This window comes from Schistocerca nitens, chromosome 3 (assembly GCF_023898315.1).
Source record: "Schistocerca nitens isolate TAMUIC-IGC-003100 chromosome 3, iqSchNite1.1, whole genome shotgun sequence".
Classification (NCBI taxonomy): Eukaryota; Metazoa; Arthropoda; class Insecta; order Orthoptera; family Acrididae; genus Schistocerca; species Schistocerca nitens.
The window spans coordinates 676,004,436-676,026,304 of NC_064616.1; the positions used below are offsets into that span (position 1 = coordinate 676,004,436).

The following is a 21,869-nucleotide window of genomic DNA, read 5'->3' on the forward strand; positions in this document are numbered from 1 at the left end:
ATCCCCCTGCTAGCTAAATAAAATTCTGTTAATACAATTTTTATTTCGCTTTTGGATTGGAAGGTATTTAGGGTGGCAAAGAGTAGTGGGATATCATATGCAAGGTGGTCCATTGATCGTGACCAGGCCAAATATTTCACGAAATAAGCGTCAAACGAAAAATCTACAAAGAACGAAACTTGTCTAGCTTGAAGGGGGAAACCAGACGGTGCTATGGTTGGCCCGCTAGATGGCGCTGCCATAGGTAAAACGAATATCAACTGCGTTTTTTTTAAAATAGGAACCCCCATTTTTATTACATATTCGTGAGGTACGTAAACAAATATGAATGCTTTAGTTGGACCACTTTTTTCGCTTTGTGATGGATGGCGCTGTAACAGTCACAGACACATGGCTCACAACTTCAGACGAACAGTTGGTAACAGGTAGGTTTTTTAAATAAAAATACAGAACGTAGGTACGTTTGAACATTTTATTTCGGTTATTCCAATGTGATACATGTACCTTTGTGAACTCATCATTTCTGAGAACGCATGCTGTTACAGCGTGCTTACCTGTAAATACCACATTAATGCAATAAATGCTCAGAATGATGTCCGTCAACCTCAATGCATTTGGCAATACGTATATAACGACATTCCTCTCAACAGCCTTCCGTAATGTTCGCACATGCATTGACAATGCGCTGACGCATGTTGTCAGGCGTTGTCAATGGATCACGATGGCAAATATCCTTCAACTTTCCCCACAGATAGAAATCCGGAGACGTCAGATCCGGTGAACGTGTGGGCCATGGTATGGTGCTTCGACGACCAATCCACCTGTCATGAAATATGCTATTCAATACCGCTTCAACCGCACGCCAGCTATGTGCCAGACATCCATCATGTTGGATGTACATTGCCATTCTTTCATGCAGTGAAACACCTTGTAGTGACATCGGTAGAACATTACGTAGGAAATCGGCATGCATTGCACCATTTAGATTGCCATCGATAAAATGGGGGCCAGTTATCATTCCTCCCATAATGCCGCACCATACATTAACCCGCCAAGGTCGCTGATGTTCCACTTGTCGCAGCCATCGTGGATTTTCCATTGCCCAGTAGTGCATATTATGCCGCTTTACTTTACCGCTGTTGGTGAATTTCGCTTCGTCGCTATATAGAACGCGTGCAAAAAATGTGTCATCGTCCCGTAATTTCTCTTGTGCCCAGTGGCAGAACTGTACACGACGTTCAAAGTCGTCGCCATGCAATTCCTGGTGCATAGAAATATGGTACGGGTGCAATCGATGTTGATGTAGCATTTTCAACACCGACGTTTTTGAGATTCCCGATTCTCGCGCAATTTGTCTGCTACTGATGTGCGGATTAGCCGCGACAGCAGCTAAAACACCTACTTGGGCATCATCATTTGTTGCAGGTCGTAGTTGACGTTTCACATGTGGCTGAACACTTCCGGTTTCGTTAAATAACGTAACTATCCGGTGAACGGTCCGGACACTTGGATGATGTCGTTCAGGATACCGAGCAGCATACATAGCACACGCCCGTTGGGCATTTTGATCACAATAGTCATACATCAACACGATATAGACCTTTTCCGCAATTGGTAAATGGTCCATTTTAACACGGGTAATGTATCACGAAGCAAATACCGTCCGCACTGGCGGAATGTTACGTGATACCACGTACTTATGCGTTCGTGACTATTACAGCGCCATCTACACCAAAGCGAAAAAAGTGGTCCAACTTTTCATATTTAAACACTCATATTTCTTTACGTACTACACGAATATGTAATAAAAAATGGAGGTTCCTATTTAAAAAGACGCAGTTGGTATTCGTTTGACCTGTGGCAGCGCCATCTAGGGGGCCAACCATAGCGCCATCTGGTTTCCCCCTTCAAGCTAGAAGAGTTTCGTTCTTTGTAGTTTTTTCGTCTGATGCTTATTTCGTGAGATATTTGGCCTGGTCTCTATCAATGGACCACCCTGTATAAACAAAGACTGTGACATTATTTGCTTGTTAAATTCTTGAGGACAGGTATTAAACTGATGTCAGACTCAAATATTAAAATATTTTGTATATAAATACCGAAATTGTGCCTTAATTTTGACATAGATAAATAATTCAATGCATGGCTGTACAGAGTATTACCAGAAGGGACTACAAACATTGTGGTAATTATTCAGTTATAGAATGCTTTAAATCATGATTTTTGATTGGTTTATTTTTCAAGTAAAATATGTAATGCATGTGAAATGAAAATGACCTAACACAAGGGCAAACCTCACTTCCCTCATCGCCAGCTGTACCATGCACACAGAGCTTGGAGGTCACTGAAGCAGCAGCAGCAGTCGCTTAAGCTGAAATATTGTCCCAACCCATTGTGCAGTTCTAATATTATTTACGACGTAATGTGTCTGCAATATAATTATAGTTAGTGCTGCTCTTCGTTCCTGAACCACAAGTTATATTATGTTCATTTCCAAAAATGATTTGCCGTTGAGCAGATACGTTGATCCTTACTTGCCAAGGAGTCAATTCAGCTGTGTATCGGGCCTCTTGTTTCTTAATGGGGAATTTCATTTATGAAACCATAGTTCACACCGTCTTATGAGTATTTAAGAAAGTAATGCCGGGGTTCTGGGGGCGCTGAACTCAACCTTTGACATGAATAGTCCAGCTGGGATTATGTGTACATATAGGTGGTTCTAATGTTTTGAATTACATTTACTGCACTAAACATGGCCACTCAGTGACCGAAATCTGAATTTGAAATAAACATTATAATAGATAACTAACAGTACCACATAGGTGTACTGTTTCGCGGAAATACCTTTCTCAATATGAAAAGGTTCATACTTCATCGTCCATTCGTGTGGAAGACCCTGTGTTCAGGTGATATATGATAACTAGCAGCCAGAAATAGAGCCGCGTCCGCTGAGCACACAGAGTACACTCTAGAGGAAAATCCTATTGCCTTGAGATTATATAACGATTTTAATTGCTTTTCATTGTCGTAGAATGTTAATTCTGCTAATTCCATCTTGACATACATATGACGCTGGACCACTGGCGTTAATACACTTCAGTAAAATAACTCTGTATAAGTAATTTTGTGTGTTGTTTTGCCTTTCAGCCTTTTGGAAAGACTCATCAGTAGGCAAACAGGCTTACTGGTATTCCATGTTTGTATAATACGAAACTCTTCCAGTCATTAACGCAGTTTTAATTAATTAAAGTAATTAGTGTGCAATTAATTCATGAAGTTGATATATTTTGTTAATTAACGTGCGACATTTGTGCTTCCGACATGACCGACCAAACCCACGAGTAATCCGTTCCTGACACACGGTTTCAAATTTACTAACACAAAATAATTTATTGTCCAATGTTATTTCCTTTAACTGGTTAAATTACGGATTCTGCTGTCTCAATTACGCGGAATCTTTGTTTATCTTCGCATATACTTCTCAGTGAAAATATATGTGCAGAACTACAGATTTCCAGGTGCACTTTCCTATGTTCTTACAATAGGCAACATGTGTAGTATACCAAGCAGTTACTGTAAACCACATTTCCTGAAGCGTGACAACGATAATGAATTTTTAACATTGACATTTAATGATGAAAAGGATTTCTTAATCAGTGTGGTCGTGAGGTAGCAGCAAGGGACTCCCTTTGTTGTTAGAAGGCTCCTAGTGCAAGTGGTTGGTTGGTCCCTTCCAGTATATCAGGCGACAGATTTTAAGTATGGGGATTTCGTATTGATTACTGTGATGAATGCTAGATAAATATAGTGTTGTGTCTGCTTTTGTGTTTCTAGTGATAAATGTGGAGGACAGGAGATTTGCTGATATCCGTTGCGGTATACAGGATGATTCCGTGATGCTACAGACTTTCAGGGATGATGGAGAATGGTAAATTTATCAGTTTTAGATAAGGGACCCTGATCCGGAAACGACAGAGCCGAAAGTTGTAAGCGAAAGTCGTTCTGTTACCTCTGACGGTGGAATATATGGAATACATTAACCGGTACTGTTGTTCCTTAGATTGTAGGGTAAACAACTTTTAGAGATGAAGAGGTGGTAGTATGGGCCAAAACAAGAAAAAAGTTCCTAGTAAACATGTGCTCTGAAATGCATACCTTATGAGCTACGCGCATGTATTCATCTTCGATACCGTGAAACACATCTCTTCTACTGAACAAGTGTCCATTGCTCTTAATGTATGCATTTTAGAGCCCATGTTTGACGGAGTTTTTTTCTTGTTTTGCCCCACACTGCAACCTCTGAAAGTTGCCTCCCTTCCAATCTTAGCAACAACCATACCGGTTCATGTACTCCACTAGCTGAGTTTACTGTTCGCATTCGACGGGCGTATTGGCAGTATTCAACAGTGTTACATGTCTTTACTCCATAAAAAACAGCGGATAGGTTGCAGCTTTAACCAAGGGTACTATCGCTCAGTCTGGTTATAGAGAACTAGCCTCCACCGCGTCACCTCTCTTTCTCGGCCATATTTTGAAGGTACTTCCTCATCACATGTGGGATGTGGGCCTATTACCGTCGAATGAAGTGCCATGACACTAGTACGCATTTGCGATATAAATTACTAGTGCTGGTACAGATTTAATATTTTACGTCGGTAGAAATCCAAGTGCTTACCAAAATTTGATTAGATTAGATTAGGACTTGTTCCATAGATCATGAAGACGACACTTCGTAATGATGTGGAACGTGTCAGGTTAATAAAAGGTGTCTATACAAGATATTACATTACACAAAATATTACATGACACTTAATATTTTAATTTTTTAATTTTTTTGTGGGGGTTGGGGAAATTACCCACTTACTATATCCAAAAATTCATGTAATGAGTAGAAGGAGTTGCCATTAAGAAATTCTTTTAATTTCCTTGTAAATGCTATGTGGCTATCTGTCAGACTTTTGATGCTATTGGGTAAGTGACCAAAGACTTTTGTGGCAGCATAATTTACCTCCTTCTGGGCCAAAGTCAGATTTAACCTTGAGTAGTGAAGATCATCCTTTCTCCTAGTGTTGTAACCATATACACTGTTATTACTTCTGAATTCGTTCGGATTGTTAATAACAAATTTCATAAGTGAATATATATATATTGTGAGGCTACAGTGAAGATCTCTAGCTCTTTAAATAAGTGTCTGCAGGATGATCTTGGATGAGCTCCAGCAATTATTCTGATAGCACGGTTTTGTGCAATGAACACTCTTTTACTCAATTATCAGTTACCCCAGAATATTTACCGAAATTCCGCAGCTTTAGATTAGCCTCGCTGATCATAAATACATTTATTTCTGTATATATCTGTGAAATTAATCATGTTGTAGAGCCTCTAGAACACCTATGAAATGCAATTCTTCCTAGAGATGTGAGCAAGTCCATAAAAATACTATATCTATACTGTATTTTTGGACTGTGGTATGTGCGAAAGTTACTTGGAGAAGTAGCACTGTTGCAGCAGACTTCTCATGTCGAGACGTTCTGAAATCTTTTCTTGGCAGTATGAAAATTGTTGACAATACGTGTCTAGTATTTGGCTGTGTACTACAACATCCGACATATTGGGGTCATTAAAAAAGAACTGAGCTGGGGGCTGTAAAATGATAACCGCTAAAGGGATCGTAATGCCATTCCTTCCAGAAGATGGTATGGTCCCTATAAAAGCGCTGAGGCCCCAAACTCCCTGCTAGAGGGACATAGTTGTGCACCCAAGAGACGACAGGGCGACCATTTGCACATTGAAGTTCTTTAAAATATTGTACATTGAAGCCCACCACACTCAGTCGTGCTGAAAACAGAGAAATGGTCTCTTCAAAAGAAGAACGAAGGTGTATACTGCTTTTTCGTGCAACGGAAGAAGTATGGGAACGAAAATTCTGCAAAGAATGGTACATGTGTACGAAGAGTACTATATGTCCGTCATAAAGGTACATGCGTAGCACAAGCCATTCAAGGAAGGACAGATTCCGCTGGCCGATGACGCAGGATCTGGAATGTGACGTCGCATAACCGATACCAACGTCAAGCATATGGATGCCCTCATTATTGAAGACAGGCACGTTCCGCTGGCAGCTACAGTCCCAAAGAACGGATAGAGCGTCGCAATTGCAACGGACATGCTGTGCTCTCCGCACACTTGTCTCTTCTGTTCCTCGCATTCTTTCCACTGTATGGAAGCCCACTACACCCCTTTGCTCTTTTTTGAAGCATCCATTTCTGTATTTTCAGCATTACTAAGTGCAGTGGACGGTCGACGTGTGCACATGCTCATCCTTTCGTCAAGTGGGTATGCAACCATGTTCCTCCAACAGCGAGTTTGTGGCCTCGACGCTCTTTTAGAAACCGCACCCTCTTCCGTAGGCAATGTAATTACCATCCCAATTGCGGTTTTTATTTTGCAGCCCACCGCTTATTTCTTTTTCAATGATGAATACATTGAAGCTAATTTGCGGAATATTTATATCTTTACTTTCGGTGAACATACCTGCATTTGATATTTTAAAGAACGGAATTAGTATCATTACATTTGGCAAGAGATAGTGATGGAGATTTGCTCTAAGACATGACGTGTTGTAGCTACACGGGTGTTCCAACAAGTATTAATAGGCCCTTTGTTACACAACCAGTTTTACTAAACTGCCCTGTGACGTATGTAAAATTCGTAAGCAAGACTCAAATGAAACTGGAACAAATTAATCTCCGCTAGGTACTGAGATGTGAATAATTACGTGTGACTGCCAGTACTTAACTACTTAGAGTGTTATTTCCTGTTTTAAATTGCAAGCACGGCTAAATGAGAAGCCACTGCGAAAGAAAGTTGGACTCGATGGAGAACGAGGAATGTGCAGTAGGGCCATAAACTGCCAGGAATAAGTTCTTCATCGCCATTCGTAGAATCGCCACTTGTTCCCGTGCGACAGGAAACGTCAGTCAGGTATAATGTAGGATCAGGCTGTGTTCTGAAAGGAAGCCGCCCTGGTGCCAAGCGCACGAAGTCAAACAGTGCAGATTATGTCTTCTGGGTGTGGAGGATGAAAGACATTTTTTCTCTCAGTTGTGTTGTCACACGATGCTTCCTTCTTAATGGGTGAGTGCTGGTTGAATTATCATTCTGGAGAGAAACTGCGGTCAGTCAAATGTCACCAAAAAACCCGGGCTCTTAAAACAACATCTTAGAAAGTTAAACGGCAACAAAAATTTTGATGCATCTTCGAAGATTGTGAGATGTTGACATCTCGCCCAGGTGCTGCCAGAACCGAATAGTTAGGAAGAAAATGTGTAAATAGCTACCACTGGTTCACGTAAATAATTTAGAAGTGGGCGTGAGGAGTGCGACAGTGTTTACAGTCCTCCATCTATACTGGCCAGTGCACGAGAACAGACAGAGAGAGGGAGAAAGTCAGACACATTTTGGAGTGCCAAGACTAACGAGTTTCTTTAACTGGGTAAACACCTGAAATACGGGTAAGGGAGGGAGACCAGCGTCTTGTAAGATAACTTCTTACTGGTCGGCACCACAAGAACTGGTATTCAGCCAATCACAAATTTTGCGACGTCGATAAACGCAGAGCACAGAGGTTTGCTTGTCGGAAGCTTTCTGCAGATAGTTACTTCTCTTGCTGCCTTCTCGACGGGAAGACTTCAGTTCTAGACGACTTCCCCACGCTCGTTCGGGATGTGGATTCTCATCCGGTTGAGTTGAACTTCGACGCAGGGAAAGAGTGATTTTCGCTACAGAGACAAAAACTGATTTTGCTCCCACGCCATCCGCCACTTGCATATTGTAGATATGGAGATACCCAACCACAACAGCAAAGGAACTACAGGGAAAGACGAATCGCTAGTAACGACATCCTAACAACGTCCTTCTGAAGACTTGTTTGCCGTTAGAGGTTCAACACGCTTTGAATTCCAGCAATGGCTGCACATTCATATCTTTCTATCTTATTTTATATCTATGTGCACTAAATTTCTACAAACGCAAATATTTCATCCAGCGACAGCCAACGTAAGCTTACATCTTACAGATACATGCACAGATGTTTTGCTGTTTTTTTAGCTATTGGATCATGCGGAAAGCACCAGATTTGTAATGACTCTATGCCTATTTAGATCTCTTGCAAACATCGTTGACAAAGTAGTGGTCAATGTTTCAGATATAGCTCTGCAAGTGATCATTTCGGTACCATCTATTTGGAAACACCTACTGTTTAAACAGGTGATCAACCGCCTTTCGTTGTTTAAAACATCCCGTTTGTTCAAATGTTATTGTAATGACACTTTACGAGAAACATATGCACGGCTCAGGTTGGTACACACCCTGACTATCGTGTCCTTAGCACCTAAGTCCGCCGAGGAGACTAGTAACTTTGTGTACACTGCAAAAACGAAACGTTTCTGAGTACATTTGTCTTCGTGAATTTCCTTTATTATCTCATGAGCCTCTGTACATAATTATGGTAGTCGGTTTTTAGTGGTTTTCTTTACCACTCGTGTAATCAGAAAGATGGTGGTGATCCCCAAACTGGAAACAGCAAAGGGTAGTACAAATTCTATCAGTAAAAGACACAAACTAAAGCTAATGTCTTAAGAACACAACACTGGCAAATGAGTGAAATACCATACGTGGAAATCTATGGACATCGACAAGATAAAGACAAGGGTGCGTGCGTTGCGTTCGTCACTTGCAGCAGCCTATACGTCTAGATTCATTTTGTGTTTTACATAACAGAAAACATCAATATACCGATTGTAAAACTACAGATTACAGCAGTAACAATAACAGTTCATCGTAAGACGAAATTCCTTAGATTTTTCAAGTTACCAAACAGCTTGTATAGGTAAATGTCTTCCATATTATGCACTTTCCAATTTTTATGACCGATAAATGTACCGACATGCAACCTAAATCAAAAGTAAATATCAAACTGACTTATTCATCTTAAGATAAAAGCTCCCTTTTTATGTGTGTTTGCTTTAAGATTAATACGACTTGGAAAATAGATTCTGCCTTGAGTGAACAAAATTTTCTTCTTTTTCACCAGTGCATGGTTTGGTAGAATAACAGGTAAATACTTGCGTGATGTCCGCAGCTCGTGGTCTTGCGGTAGCGTTTTCGCATCCGGCGAACGGGATCCCGGGTCCGATTCCCGGCGGGGTCAGGGATTTTCTCTGCCTCGTGATGACTGGGTGTTGTGTGTTCTTCATCAACATTTCATCATCATTGACTCGCAAGTCGGAGAAGTGGCGTCAACTAAAAAGGACTTGCAATACGGCGGCCGAACTTCACCGCATTTGGCCTCCCGGCCAACAGTGCCACACGATCATCACACTTGGATGATTATGTAAAAAGGTTTGGGATTATGGTCATTATATTCATAACATTTTAACAATATATATGGGTGAATAACATATAATGATGTTCGCGTAACTGTCTTTCGTCTACATTACAACTGAAACCTTTGTACAATTTTAACTTCGGTTACACGATTAATCAGTGAAATCTAGTGCCGTAAATTCAGCTAAACAGCTAGAAATTACAATTACGAACAACTTAAATTGGAAGGAACACATAGAAAATGTTGTGGGGAAGGCTAACCAAAGACTGCGTTTTATTGGGAGGACACTCTGAAAATGTAAGTATTAAGGAGACTTCCTACACTATGATTTGTAACACTATCGACCTTTTTAGACTCGAGAAACTTTGCACTAATAAAGCAAAAAATGGGATGTGTACAGCATGCATTGTATAAGAGGGACTACAGAAGACACAAACTGACTGTGCGAAGTTTAATGTTTATATGTAATTGACATGTGTTAATAATGTTATGTAAGTAACAATAAAAAACTAAACTACTCCCGAACAGGCCATGAAGGCCCAACGGTACCGACCAGCCGCCGTGTCATCCTCAGCCCATAGGCGTCACTGGATGCGAATATGAGGGGGCATGTGGTCAGCACACCGCTCTCCCAGCCGTATGTTAGTTTCCGAGACCATAGGTAACAGTAAGTATCTTTTATTTATAATTGTTTGTAGAGTGAAGTCAACACCAGCTCAGGGCTAAAGTAAAATATAGGTGAAAACCAGTAGGGATTTACCGATGTTCTGGAAGGTCGGAAAAGGTGGAGATTTTTTGCTGCTAACAGAAGCAGGTAGGAGAGGGGATAAGTGGAGCGGGTCAGACAGGGGCAAGACACTGTGGAGGCAGATGATGAAAGCTGATGCGCGCTGTACTCCGCAGTATTGTTTAAACAAAGGCAAAAGTCTAACTGTTTAATAAGCGTGAGTGAAAGGGAAGTGCTAAGGTACATGTTTGCAACGCCGTAGAGGACATATAAAATTACGTCTGCAACGAGCGTTGCTTCCTGGAAGGGAGAGATCTAAGGTTCAAAAATGGCTCTGAGCACTATGGGACTCAACATCTTAGGTCATAAGTCCCCTAGAACTTAGAACTACTTAAACCTAACTAACCTAAGGACATCACACACACCCATGCCCGAGGCAGGATTCGAACCTGCGACCGTAGCAGTCCCGCGGTTCCGGACTGCAGCGCCAGAACCGCAAGACCACCGCGGCCGGCAGAGATCTAAGGCATCAATTACTTAGACCGACACATATCACCAGGAAAGCCAATCTCATAATTGCGCTGGTATAAGTCGCATAATTTGACGTCACGGAGACAAGTAATAATCTCCGCCGGTGCATAACGGTACGCGCCATCTAAGCACCTAAATCTCCAGCAACTGTGGTCACGACGACAATACTGAAATTAACCATCCATAGTTGCGTATACGAGCTGGGTTGACAGGTTTTTGAGTGTTTTATGCAATAATCATTTAATTGTCTTTTAAACACAAAATGACTCATTTAACCTAAAGTGTTCCAAGTAGGGATCCTTTCCTGTACTCAAGAGAAAGAAACCGAGAATCCATTGGTGTGAAACATTATTGGGCTACTGAATGTTTTCTTTCAAAATAAATTTAAATTATCACTCAAGTGCAGCAATTAAAGTAAATGTGGAAAATTGTAGATTGCATTGAAAGTATATAAAGTAAATAACAATTCTACCTAGTGTGTGAACTTGGTTACTGGACCTTCTGTCCAGGAAATTACGTAAAGCAACTATTTCAATAAAACTGAGAGAAACCAAGTACAAAACCTTTTGCAATCATTTCGACACTTACAAAGGTATCGTATAATACATGTTTTCAGAGGCAGTGTTGCTGATCTTACCTTCAGAAACGTAAGTAGGTATTATTGTCGTTCCGGCGTTGGCTTCATGGACCAAAACTTTCTAAGTGTGTGCGTGTCACCTATACTGAAAGCAATCATTATTCAGCTATCTATGTGCACTAGCCTGTTCCTTCAGTGATAGAAATTATTAAAAGAGAAAAGTGTTAATAAGAACCAAAATATAGTAAAGACCAAATTTGGTGAATTTGTTGAATAATGTCAATCGATTCGTCATTTTGACTAGCGACCGTGTTTTTAAGTATTATTATCACTCGGAAGAAGCAGTTTGACGGAATAGAAAAGCTACAAACAAGACTATACGATAACTTCACATTTGACCGAGCTTTAACCATTACGCGGCGTCTGGGGTCACCAGCGATTGTTAAAGAGGTAGTTGTGTTTAAGTGCTTCAATTACCGAAGCTTGAATAACATCTGAAGTACTAAACGTAATTGCTAGAGTAGAAACCGTGGGTGTTATAAGCGTCCGTTAGAAGGTGACAGAACATCACTTACATCACCGTACTACATTTATAGCTTGTCCGTCCCCTTTTAGAATACTGCTGCTCGGTGTGGGATCCTTACCAGATAGGACTGTCTGAGTACATCGATAAAGTTCAAAGAAGGGCTGCACGTTTTGTATTATCGCGAAATATGGGAGAGAGTGTCACTGAAATGATACAGGATTTGGGCTGGACATCATTAAGAGAAAGTCGTTTTTCGTTGCGATGGAAACTTCTCGCGAAGTTCCAATCACCAACTTTCTACTCAGAACGCGAAAATATTTTGTTGACACCGACCCTCATAGGGAGGAACGATCACCACGATAAAATAAGGGAAATCAGAGTTCGTACTGAAAGATATACATGTTCGCTTTTTCCGCGCGCTGTACGAGATAGGAATAATAGAGAATTGAGAATGTGGTTTCATTGAACCCTCTGCCAGGCACTTAAATGTGATTTGCAGGGTATCCATATAGATGTAGATGTAGATATCATCTGCAGTTAATCAGGGTTTCTCTGTAGTTCATTAGATTTACTGAAAGGAATGTAAGGCCTGAAATTAAAACAATAGGTTTTTCGTTGATTTCATATAATAAGAGGGTGGTTTGAAAAGTTCTCGGAAATACCACGACAGGTCAGTGTTCACCTGAGATTCATTGGCGTGTTGCCTGTAAACACGTGCCACGTCAGTTGTCTTGAAAGAGAGCTGTGACGGTGACGTGGCTCTGTTGTTGTTCCCGCGTAGTGATTTGCGAAGATGGAAAAAATCGAGATTCGAGCAGTGGTTAAGTACTTCGTAAAGAAAGGTATGAAAGCAAAGGACATTCACGCCGATTTCCAGAATACGTTTAGGGACTCTGCTCCTTCATATTCAACTGTTGCCAAGTGGACAAATGAATTTAAATTTGGTGGGGAGAGCTTAGAAGATGATCCGCGCAGTGGTCGGCCGAGATGTGTCACTACTCCAGAAAACATTGCAAAAAGGCACAAAATGTTTATGGAGGATCGCCGATTGAAAGTGCGTGAAATTTCTCAAGCTTGCCAGACGTCATCTGAAAGGGCGTATCACATTTTAAGTGAAGAATTAGAATGCAAAATATGATCTGCAAGTTGGGTGCCGCGACTCTTGACGCTGCATCAGAAACGCATGATTATGGACATATCGGAACAATGTTTGGCCCGTTTTAGGAGAAACAAACAAGATTTTTTGCGCCGGTTTGTGGCTACAGATGAAACTTGGGTGCACTACTATACCCCAGAGACAAAACAACAGTCAAAGCAGTGGAAACATGCTGATTCTCCGCCACCAAAGAAAGCAAAGACAATTCCTTCGCGGGATGCGAAGGGTATTCTGTTTGCTGATTATCTCCCCAGTGGACAAAAAATTACTGGAGAAGACTATGCTAACCTCCTGGACAAACTGTAACAAAAGATACGAGAAGAAAGGCCATGTTTAGCAAGGAAGAATGTCAACTTCCATCAAGACAATTCCCGCCCGCAAACATGTGCCGTCTCCATGGCAAAATTACACGAACTAAGGTATGAATTGTTGCCACATCGGCCATATTCACCTGATATGGCTCAGTCAGACTTCCATCTCTTCCACAAACTGAAAATTTTTCTTGGTGGACGAAGAATTGATAGCCGGAGTTGACAACTATTTTGCCGACCTGGCGGAAACTCATTTTCGAGATGATATCAAAACACTAGAACATCATTGGACGAAGTGCATTAATCTACAAAGAGGCTTCATTGAAAACTAAAAAACGTTTCAGTGATGTAATTACTTTTTTCTATTCCTTTCCCGAGAACTTTTCAAACCATCCTCGTATTTCGCAAGTTACGTGTATGTTAAATTTTGCTACCAACACTGTTTTTTCTTAAATGTATTTTAATGTTTGTTTGCTACGTTATTATTGTGCTTTCGAAAATGTTTCTACTTCCTGATTTTGAGGAAATATTACTTGTGACGGCATTTGTGTGAAGGGCTTTCAAAAAGTAAGTTACACGTTATTACGGCAGGCCAAGTGACTTTTATTCAAAGCTGCACTACACTTCCAAGTGATACAGATATTAGACACTATTTTTCCACAGAGTCACCAGGCCTATGCAAACAACGGCCGGAGCATTCTACCAACCGTTTAATTCCTCGATGATAGAATTCCGCTCTTAGGTCACTGAGCCATTCACGCATTGTCACGGATTGCGCGGCCCCTCCCGCCGGAGGTATGAGTCCTTCCTCGGGCATGGGTGGGTGTGTTGTTCTTAGCATAGGTTAGTTTAAGTTAGTTTAAGCAGCGTGTAAGTCTAGGGACCGATGACCTAAACAGTTTGGTCCCTTAGGATTTCACACACATGTGAACGTCTGAGTCATTCAGAAACCACTATGTGAGCGTCTCATCGATGGAAAATCTCCTTCCCCGCAGATATTTTTTCAGCATGCCAAAAGGATGGAAACTAAATGGTGCAATTTCTGGACTGTATGAATGAACAGTATCACCCGCGCCTGTGCGGCCTTGGTGAAATTGTTGGCACCAGTTCATAAACGGCTGGACGTGACATTTCATTTGGTCCATAAATCGTTAGGTGTTCACTGTGAATCTGTGTGTCATTTAGACGTTTTTCCACATGAATCATGCTGTCTCTCGTATTTCAACTTCGGAGTACGTTGCCAGTTCCACGCCACTTCACTCGTACACTGAGAGAAATCCGTTTTCTGTACCGCAGTAGAACTGTGTCTGCAGGAAATCCTGATTACTTACTCGCTTCTAACAATGTGCCATTCTTGTTGAGCAATGATCTTTGCCTGGGTCGACATGGGCAGCTTCCTTTCTGATATTACTACACAAGTTGATGAGTGCTGGCGTGTGCGTTTACATGTACGTCAATTGTCTGTACTTGGTTTTCGCATTTTCCACTCTGTCATGTCACCATAAAAAACTGTAGCCACAGATACTCACTGTACCACTGCTTACGAAAAACTGAGCTGTTCGCTAGTTTGTTTTAGGTATTCTAGGGGGGAATTTGAAACTTTGTATTGACAGCAGACTCTGAGGTGTATGTTTGTGTGTGTACCAACAGATTCGATACGTACATGTATAGCACTGTATTGTTCACAGTGGTCACTGTCGAATATAACGAAGTTTAAGATCAGATATTCTGGTCAATGTGCAGCAAAGCATTGGGCAATTCAGTGCTGCATAATAACAACTTCTCTGTGGATAGGAGAAGTCAGGTTCTTCTCCTTACAACAAGCAACCTATCGACGTCACCGGTGCTCATTTTGAACAAAATGTGTAAACACGAATTGCGGTGCCTGTGGTGTTAAGAAGAACGATGCCATGTTCTTTCAGACACACATGTGTGTTAAGGCCACTGCTCGCTTAACGCGGGAAATCCGGTTTCGAGTCCCGATCAGGCACAAGTTTTCACTGTCGTCAATCCCTAATATACCTGATGGTTGTTCGTACTCGCGTCAATACATTTAATTATGTAAGCGACGGTTAATAATGAAATCAATGTTAGGCCTTTCTCACTTGTTTGACTGTTCCTGCCCGTGTCCCGTTCCTAATCATTGTATATGGAAACAATTCTATACATCTTTCTTGCAGTCACAGGGTTAAGATTTGCACTGGTGGCAAAAATTGGAACTAATATTTTTCCTGTGTAAATCAGTTCCTCGTTAATGCAATAGAATATCTAGCAAGTTTCGCTGTCATACGGCAATTACATCCCACAGTGGACGGCTGTGGGTAGCTGCGTTTTAATTATAACGACCCACTAGTTGTTATTAATTGTACATCTGTCCTTAATTTGATGTAGTATTAGTCTCTATTATTTGGCACTATACTGCTATGGTACAAATGTTGCTATGTAGTATGGTTAATTTTTGCACTTAGTGGAGGATGAAAAATATGTAGTGTAATCGGGGGATGTGTATGTGTCAGATGCTTTAAGTTAAAGCGAAACATGTATTTGACGGCAAGGAACACTCTTTAATCTGGTTGATGGTTTGAACTTAATGTAGCATTAATCCATGACTTAAATACGGGCGATTGAGTAAAACTACTTGTTTATGAGTAAATATTGTTACAACCACTTTAGGTGGTTCCACGATGCCGTTATTAAATAAGCTGAAACTTTCAGCAACGTCTATAGAAAATATTTAAGAAAAAAAAGCATGATATGATGTATCCTTGTTACTAATAAGGTACTGTTCAGGCTACTGAGTTACCCTCCTGTGGGGAATGTTCAGCTGTATGAAATATGACCCATGAGACGTCTGCCTGCGAACAAAACACACAGCGTACTGAAGTTACTAACAGTAACTTCGAGTGAGCCTAAGAGACTGAAGGTAGCATGCAATGATCTCCGTAACGAAATACTCCGATGAGCCAAGACATTATGACCCTCGCCAACAGTAAGACTGAATGCCACGTGGTCGCGTTGCAGGCACTTGGCGCGGTAAGGAAGTATGTAAGCGGAGCAAAGACGAATGAGGAACCATTCTAGCGATAATACGGGTCGCAACTTGGGAAACTAATTGACACGAGCAACTCAGACACAGGGAAGATTGTTGTGGTCTGGTGCCGGAGAACGAGAGCCTCGGAAACGGTGAAGCTGGTCAACTACTGGCCTGCTACTGTCGTGAACAGCTACGAACAGTGACTCAAGGGCAGTGAAAGCATGAGTGGACGACAAGATGTTGACATCGACGCCTCGTCACTGAGCGTAGAGGTCGGAGATTGGTCGGTGTGTAAAGCTGAGTAGGTGTCGGTTCTGTGGCAGATTTGACGGCAAACTGCAATAGATATGCAGGCTCAAGTGCATAATGTTGAACATGGGGCTCCACAGCAGACGATTCCTACGTGCTCGAGTGTTCCTAATGATTACAGCGGGCGTGGGATCACCGAGACAGTGGTAACGTGGTTGGGTGGATGATGTGTCCTGTTAATTCTTTGAGGGGCAGGTAAACGCCATAAAAATTTACCCAGGCGGGACATGAGCAATAATTTACATGTTTCGAATTTGATCCACTTATAACACTTCAGTTTTATTTTTGTGGTGCGTTTCCTAACCGTCACCCTATTACAGTACACTGGTAAGATATTTGGTGGTTCACCTTTTAAGTTTCGCATCTTTTGAAACAGTCTTGGCCGCTATCAAGCGGAAGGGTACTTCGCACAGTGAACACATCCACAAATCTCTGATCAGGGTTTCTCTTGAACTGCAACCTGCAGATTTTCTATATTGAAGAGGCAAACAAACTGGTACACCTGCCTAATATAGTGTAGCGCCTCCGTGAGCACGCAGAAGTACCACAAAACGACGTGTAATTGGCTCGACTAGTGCCTGAAGTAGTGCTGGAGGGAACTGACACCAAGAATCCTGTAGGGATGTCCATAAATCCGTAAGAGTACGAGGGGGTGAAGATCTCTTCTGAACAGCACGTTGTAAGGCAACACAGATATGCTCAATAATATTCGTGTCTGGGGAGTGTGGTGGCCAGTGGAAGTGTTTAAACTCAGAAGAGTGTTCCTGGAGCTACTCTGCAGCAATTCTGAACGTGTGAGGTGTCGCACTGTCCTGCTGAAATTTCCCAAGTCCGTCGGAATGCACAATGGACATGAATGGAAGCAGGTGTTCAGACAGAGTCGTATCTAGATATGCAGGCCCAAGTGCATAATGTTGAACATGGGGCTCCACAGCAGACGATTCCTACGTGCTCGAGTGTTCCCAATGATTACAGCGGGCGTGGGATCACCGAGACTGGGCTGTGGATCAGTGAGCCTCCACCAGCTTGAACAGTCCTTTTCTGACATGCAGGCTCCATGGATTCATGAGGTTGTCTCCATACCCGTACACGTCCATGCGCTGGATACAATTTGAAACGAGACTCGTCCGACAGGGCAGCATGTTTCCAGTCATCATTAGTCCAATGTCGGTGTTAACGGGACGAGGCGAGACGTAAAGCTTTGTCTTGTACAGTCATCAAGGGTACACGAGTGGGCCTTATGCTCCGAAAGCCTATATCGATGATGTTTCTTTGAATGGCTCACACGCTGACACTTGTTGATGACCTAGCATTGAAATCTGCAGCAATTTGCGGAAGGGTTGCACTTCTGTCACATTGAACGATTCTTTTCAGTCGTCGTTCGTCCTGTTCTTGCAGGATCTTTTTCCGGTCGCAGCGATGTCGGAGATTTGATGTTTTACCGGATTCCTGGTATTCAAGGTGCACTCGTGAAATGGTCATACGAGAAAATCTCACTGCATCGCTAACTCGGAGATGGTGTGTCCCATCGTTAGCGCACCGGCTGTAACACCACGTGCCAAGTCACTTACATCTTGATAACCTCCCACTGTAGCAGTAGTGACCGACCTAACAACTGCGCCAGGCACTTGTCGTTTTATATAGGTGTTGCCGACCGCAGCACCGTATTCTGCCTGTTTACATATCTCTATCTTCGAATATGCATGCCTATGCCTGTACCTTCGGCGCTGCACTGTATATGATGAATGAATAGGCTAATGTTTACTGCTTTTGTGGTGAATAATTTCGCCTACGTATGGCTTATGTGCTTTGATCTGAGATGATAAATTATTTTTGTATACGGAGGATGAAGCAGCAGCCACTGAAATTATTTTTCGAGTCAACAGACATTATTACACATCTCGACTGAAGTGAATGTCGGGTGACTGTCATCACTTTCGTCACTGTCAACATTGTTGTCACTAGAAGAAATTTATCAAATAATATTCGGTAACATATTACTCCTGTTACTCTTTTTTGGCGAGACACACTGCATGGAGAAGATGGGTGTTGGTTAGTGTCATTAACCACACAGAAATCCGTCAATGAATATTGAAAATTCTATTCGAATAACAGGGAATGTTACCTGTAGATTTCTGGAAGGTCAGTACATAAATATAAACCAATACTATCAAAAATAGCCGTGTAAAGGAGAACTATAAAGAAAAACGCACAACATTCCACGAACAACACCAAATATGCACGAAATATTAGCTCGTGTCGTAAATACGCAGCAAAAATGCTGCACTGTGAGTCTCGTACCATCTAGTGATACTTTAAATTAGTTGGTTAGTTGAGAGAACTACCACCCCTGAGCGGCAAACTGAGAAAAACGTGTGGTTAACCACAGTGACACCGCCCTTTCATAGCACCTACATATGTGGTAGGTTACAATGATGTCCACCCTTCAAAGAGTTAAACCGTGTCGGTGATCGTGCCCGGATACGCCACCATTCAGAAGGACGGGTACTCGAATCGTGCATCACGTTATGGACGCAGGATGGTGGGGGCTTACTAACGCCATAGGCGACATGCAACTGGCCTTTCGTGAGACGCGTGGTAGCATTCGAAGGCACCTTGACAGCTGCGGAGTACGTGAACGTTGGTAGGGATCTCCTCCATCCCATCATGCTTGTATTCAGAGAAGGCGACGGCATATTCCAGCAGGATAAGCAGCAAAATTGTCGCGTCGCAAGCCCAGAAACATGTTATAGTGGTTTGAGAAGCACGATAGTGAATTCACGTTGATGTCTTAGTTACCCAAGTCATCTGATCCGTACCCGACGGCACACATGTTACACGGCGTCGGACACCACGTCTGCCCCTACATACCACCGGTCCTTAATTACGGCGACTGCGTGACCTGTGCGTTGACGTCTCGTGCTACATTGCTCCAGAAAGTTGTCGAGGACTTTTACAATGCATGCCACGAAGATACCATGCCCTACTGCGTTCCAGAAATTACCCGACAGACTATTAGGCAGGTAGTTGTAATGTGTTGGCTCATCGGTGTAATTGGATGTAGTGACGAGCAGAGTGTCGCTTCACACTTTCTGTGTGTACTGACTGGAGAGGACCCGCTCGGTGGTGTATCCTGGCCGTGGCGGCGCAGTGCAGCGGCTCGGCGGACACCCGGACTGTGGCGGCGTGGTAGGGCAGCGCCGCGTTGTAGTGCGCGCGCAGTGGCCAGAACGCCGGCTCCAGCGGGAACCCGCCGCTCGCCCCCTCCGCCGCCTCCACGCGCAGCCACCGCAACAGCCCCGCTGCCGCCGGATCTGCACACAGCGTGGAAACTCCCTCTTTATCTCACTTTTCTGAAATACAAGAATTAAGTTATTCCCTCTCTATGTCTTCGAGTCGGATGAGTAATACCACTGAATTACCGAAAGGATGTCACGCTAATGGGAATAAGTCAAACATACTTTTTACAGCAGTATGAAACGTAAGCAGCACACGTAGACACTCGTACAGTTAAAGTGTAGGGAAAAAATAATGCATACTGAAGTTGAGTACACGTCTGCGGAAGGGTACATGCGTGGCATCACGTGAGCATGTGACCGTGCGGGCTTAAACTAGTGCTCGCGACTGCAGCGCTGTGTGCTGCGACTTGAACGCCGCGTAGTGGCAAGACTGACGGCCCCGGACGCTATTCCCAAATGGCTCAAATGGCTCTGAGCACTATGGGACTTAACATCTATGGTCATCAGTCCCCTAGAACTTAGAACTACTTAAACCTAACTAACCTAAGGACATCACACAACACCCGCTATTCCCACTGCTGGGGGCTTGACTGTACACAGTACCTTGCCTCCTCCGTTTACAAATAACCTCCTACGGAAATGGAAATGAGCGTTTGGCGTCATTGGCCGGGAGGCCCCTTACGGGGCAGATCCGGCCGCCTTGGTGCAGGTCTTATTACATTCGACGCCACATTGGGTGACCTGCTCGCCGGATGGGGATGAATGATGATGAAGACAGCACAACACCCAGTCCCTGAGCGGAGAAAATCCCCGACCCAGCCCGGAATCGAAACCGGGCCGTAGGACGGAAATCCGTCACGCTGACCACTCAGCTATCGGGGCGGACATAACCTCCTATGTGAGGCAGGGACCGTACCTGGATTGCGAAACATGCACGTAAATGTGGTGGCCGAAGTACGCAGGGGGCAGCCCTACATGCTTAACAGAACCTAATGTTTCGTCTTCTGCAGGTAGCAGATAGCCACTGTTATATTGACATTTAAGCTAATCTTCTTCCTTGAGTTCCATATTGGTTGGTTGATTTAAAGAGGAGGGAAAGGACCAAACTGCTAGGTCATCGGTCCCAGTTCCATATTCTTAGACTCGATGTACACGAGTGAGTAACAGCCGCCAGTGCTCGCAGCGAGGTCATAACTCCAGAGGTCGTTTCAGTACAAACACGGGGACACTGAAGCGTAATTAGGCTGCACTACTAGTTTGAAAGGTAACCAGTATGGATGAAGGCAGTATAAAGCACGCATAGTGACTGCTATAAAGTAAAGCAGTCATGACACAGCACCTGCTGAAATAACGTAATATATTTTCAACAGTTATTATTAACCGAAGATTCAGAGTTTCGAGAAAAAATTCACCATTAGAACACAAACACGTAAGAGTTTAATAGCGATGTATCAGGGGTTCTCGGGTGTCCAGCCGGATCCGATCGTCGAAGTTCCACGATATTTCGGCGAATAACCACAAGAAGGGATGCGATCCATAGTCAGCAACATAGGGGCACCGACGTATCTTTCGGCGCAGCACTTAGCGGGCATGCTAAGACCTTATGTGGAGAAATATGCGCACCATATCCGGAACTCGATGGACTTCATTGGGCGCCTGAAGGAGATGACAGTACAAGAATCCGACCTCATGGTCAGCTTCGATGTCGTTTCATTATTCACACGTGTCCCGCTGGAAGATTCTCTCCACTTAATCAGTGAGAAATTCGGGCCTGAACTGACAAAACTGTTCAGGCACGTGTTAATATCTACGTACTTTGTCTTCAATGGTCAATACTACGAGCAGACCGACGGAGTAGCCATGGGGAGCCCGCTCTCCCCAGTGGTGGCCAACCTGTTCATGGAGAGTTTCGAAGAGGAAGCACTGGAATCCGCCGAACTGAAACCTGTATGCTTCTTTCGTTGCGTGGACGACACGTTCGTCATCTGGCCACATGGTCAGGAACAGCTACAGATTTTTCTACAACATCTAAATTCGGTCCACAGTAACATTCGGTACACCATAGAGACTG

At 43.0% G+C, this 21,869-nt stretch overlaps 1 protein-coding gene across 1 annotated transcript in view; it reads right to left on the reverse strand.

Annotated features, from left to right (window-relative positions):
* LOC126249385 (cadherin-like and PC-esterase domain-containing protein 1) overlaps window positions 1-20,131 on the reverse strand; it is a 301,898-nt gene extending 281,767 nt beyond the window's left edge. The window contains exons 1-2 of the mRNA XM_049951038.1: window positions 20,099-20,131; window positions 19,666-19,832 (exon numbers count right to left, since the gene is read on the reverse strand). Of these exons, the coding sequence (XP_049806995.1) occupies window positions 19,666-19,832; window positions 20,099-20,131 (200 nt within the window). The remainder of the gene's footprint in view (window positions 1-19,665; window positions 19,833-20,098) is intronic.
* Window positions 20,132-21,869: the final 1,738 nt, after the last annotated feature.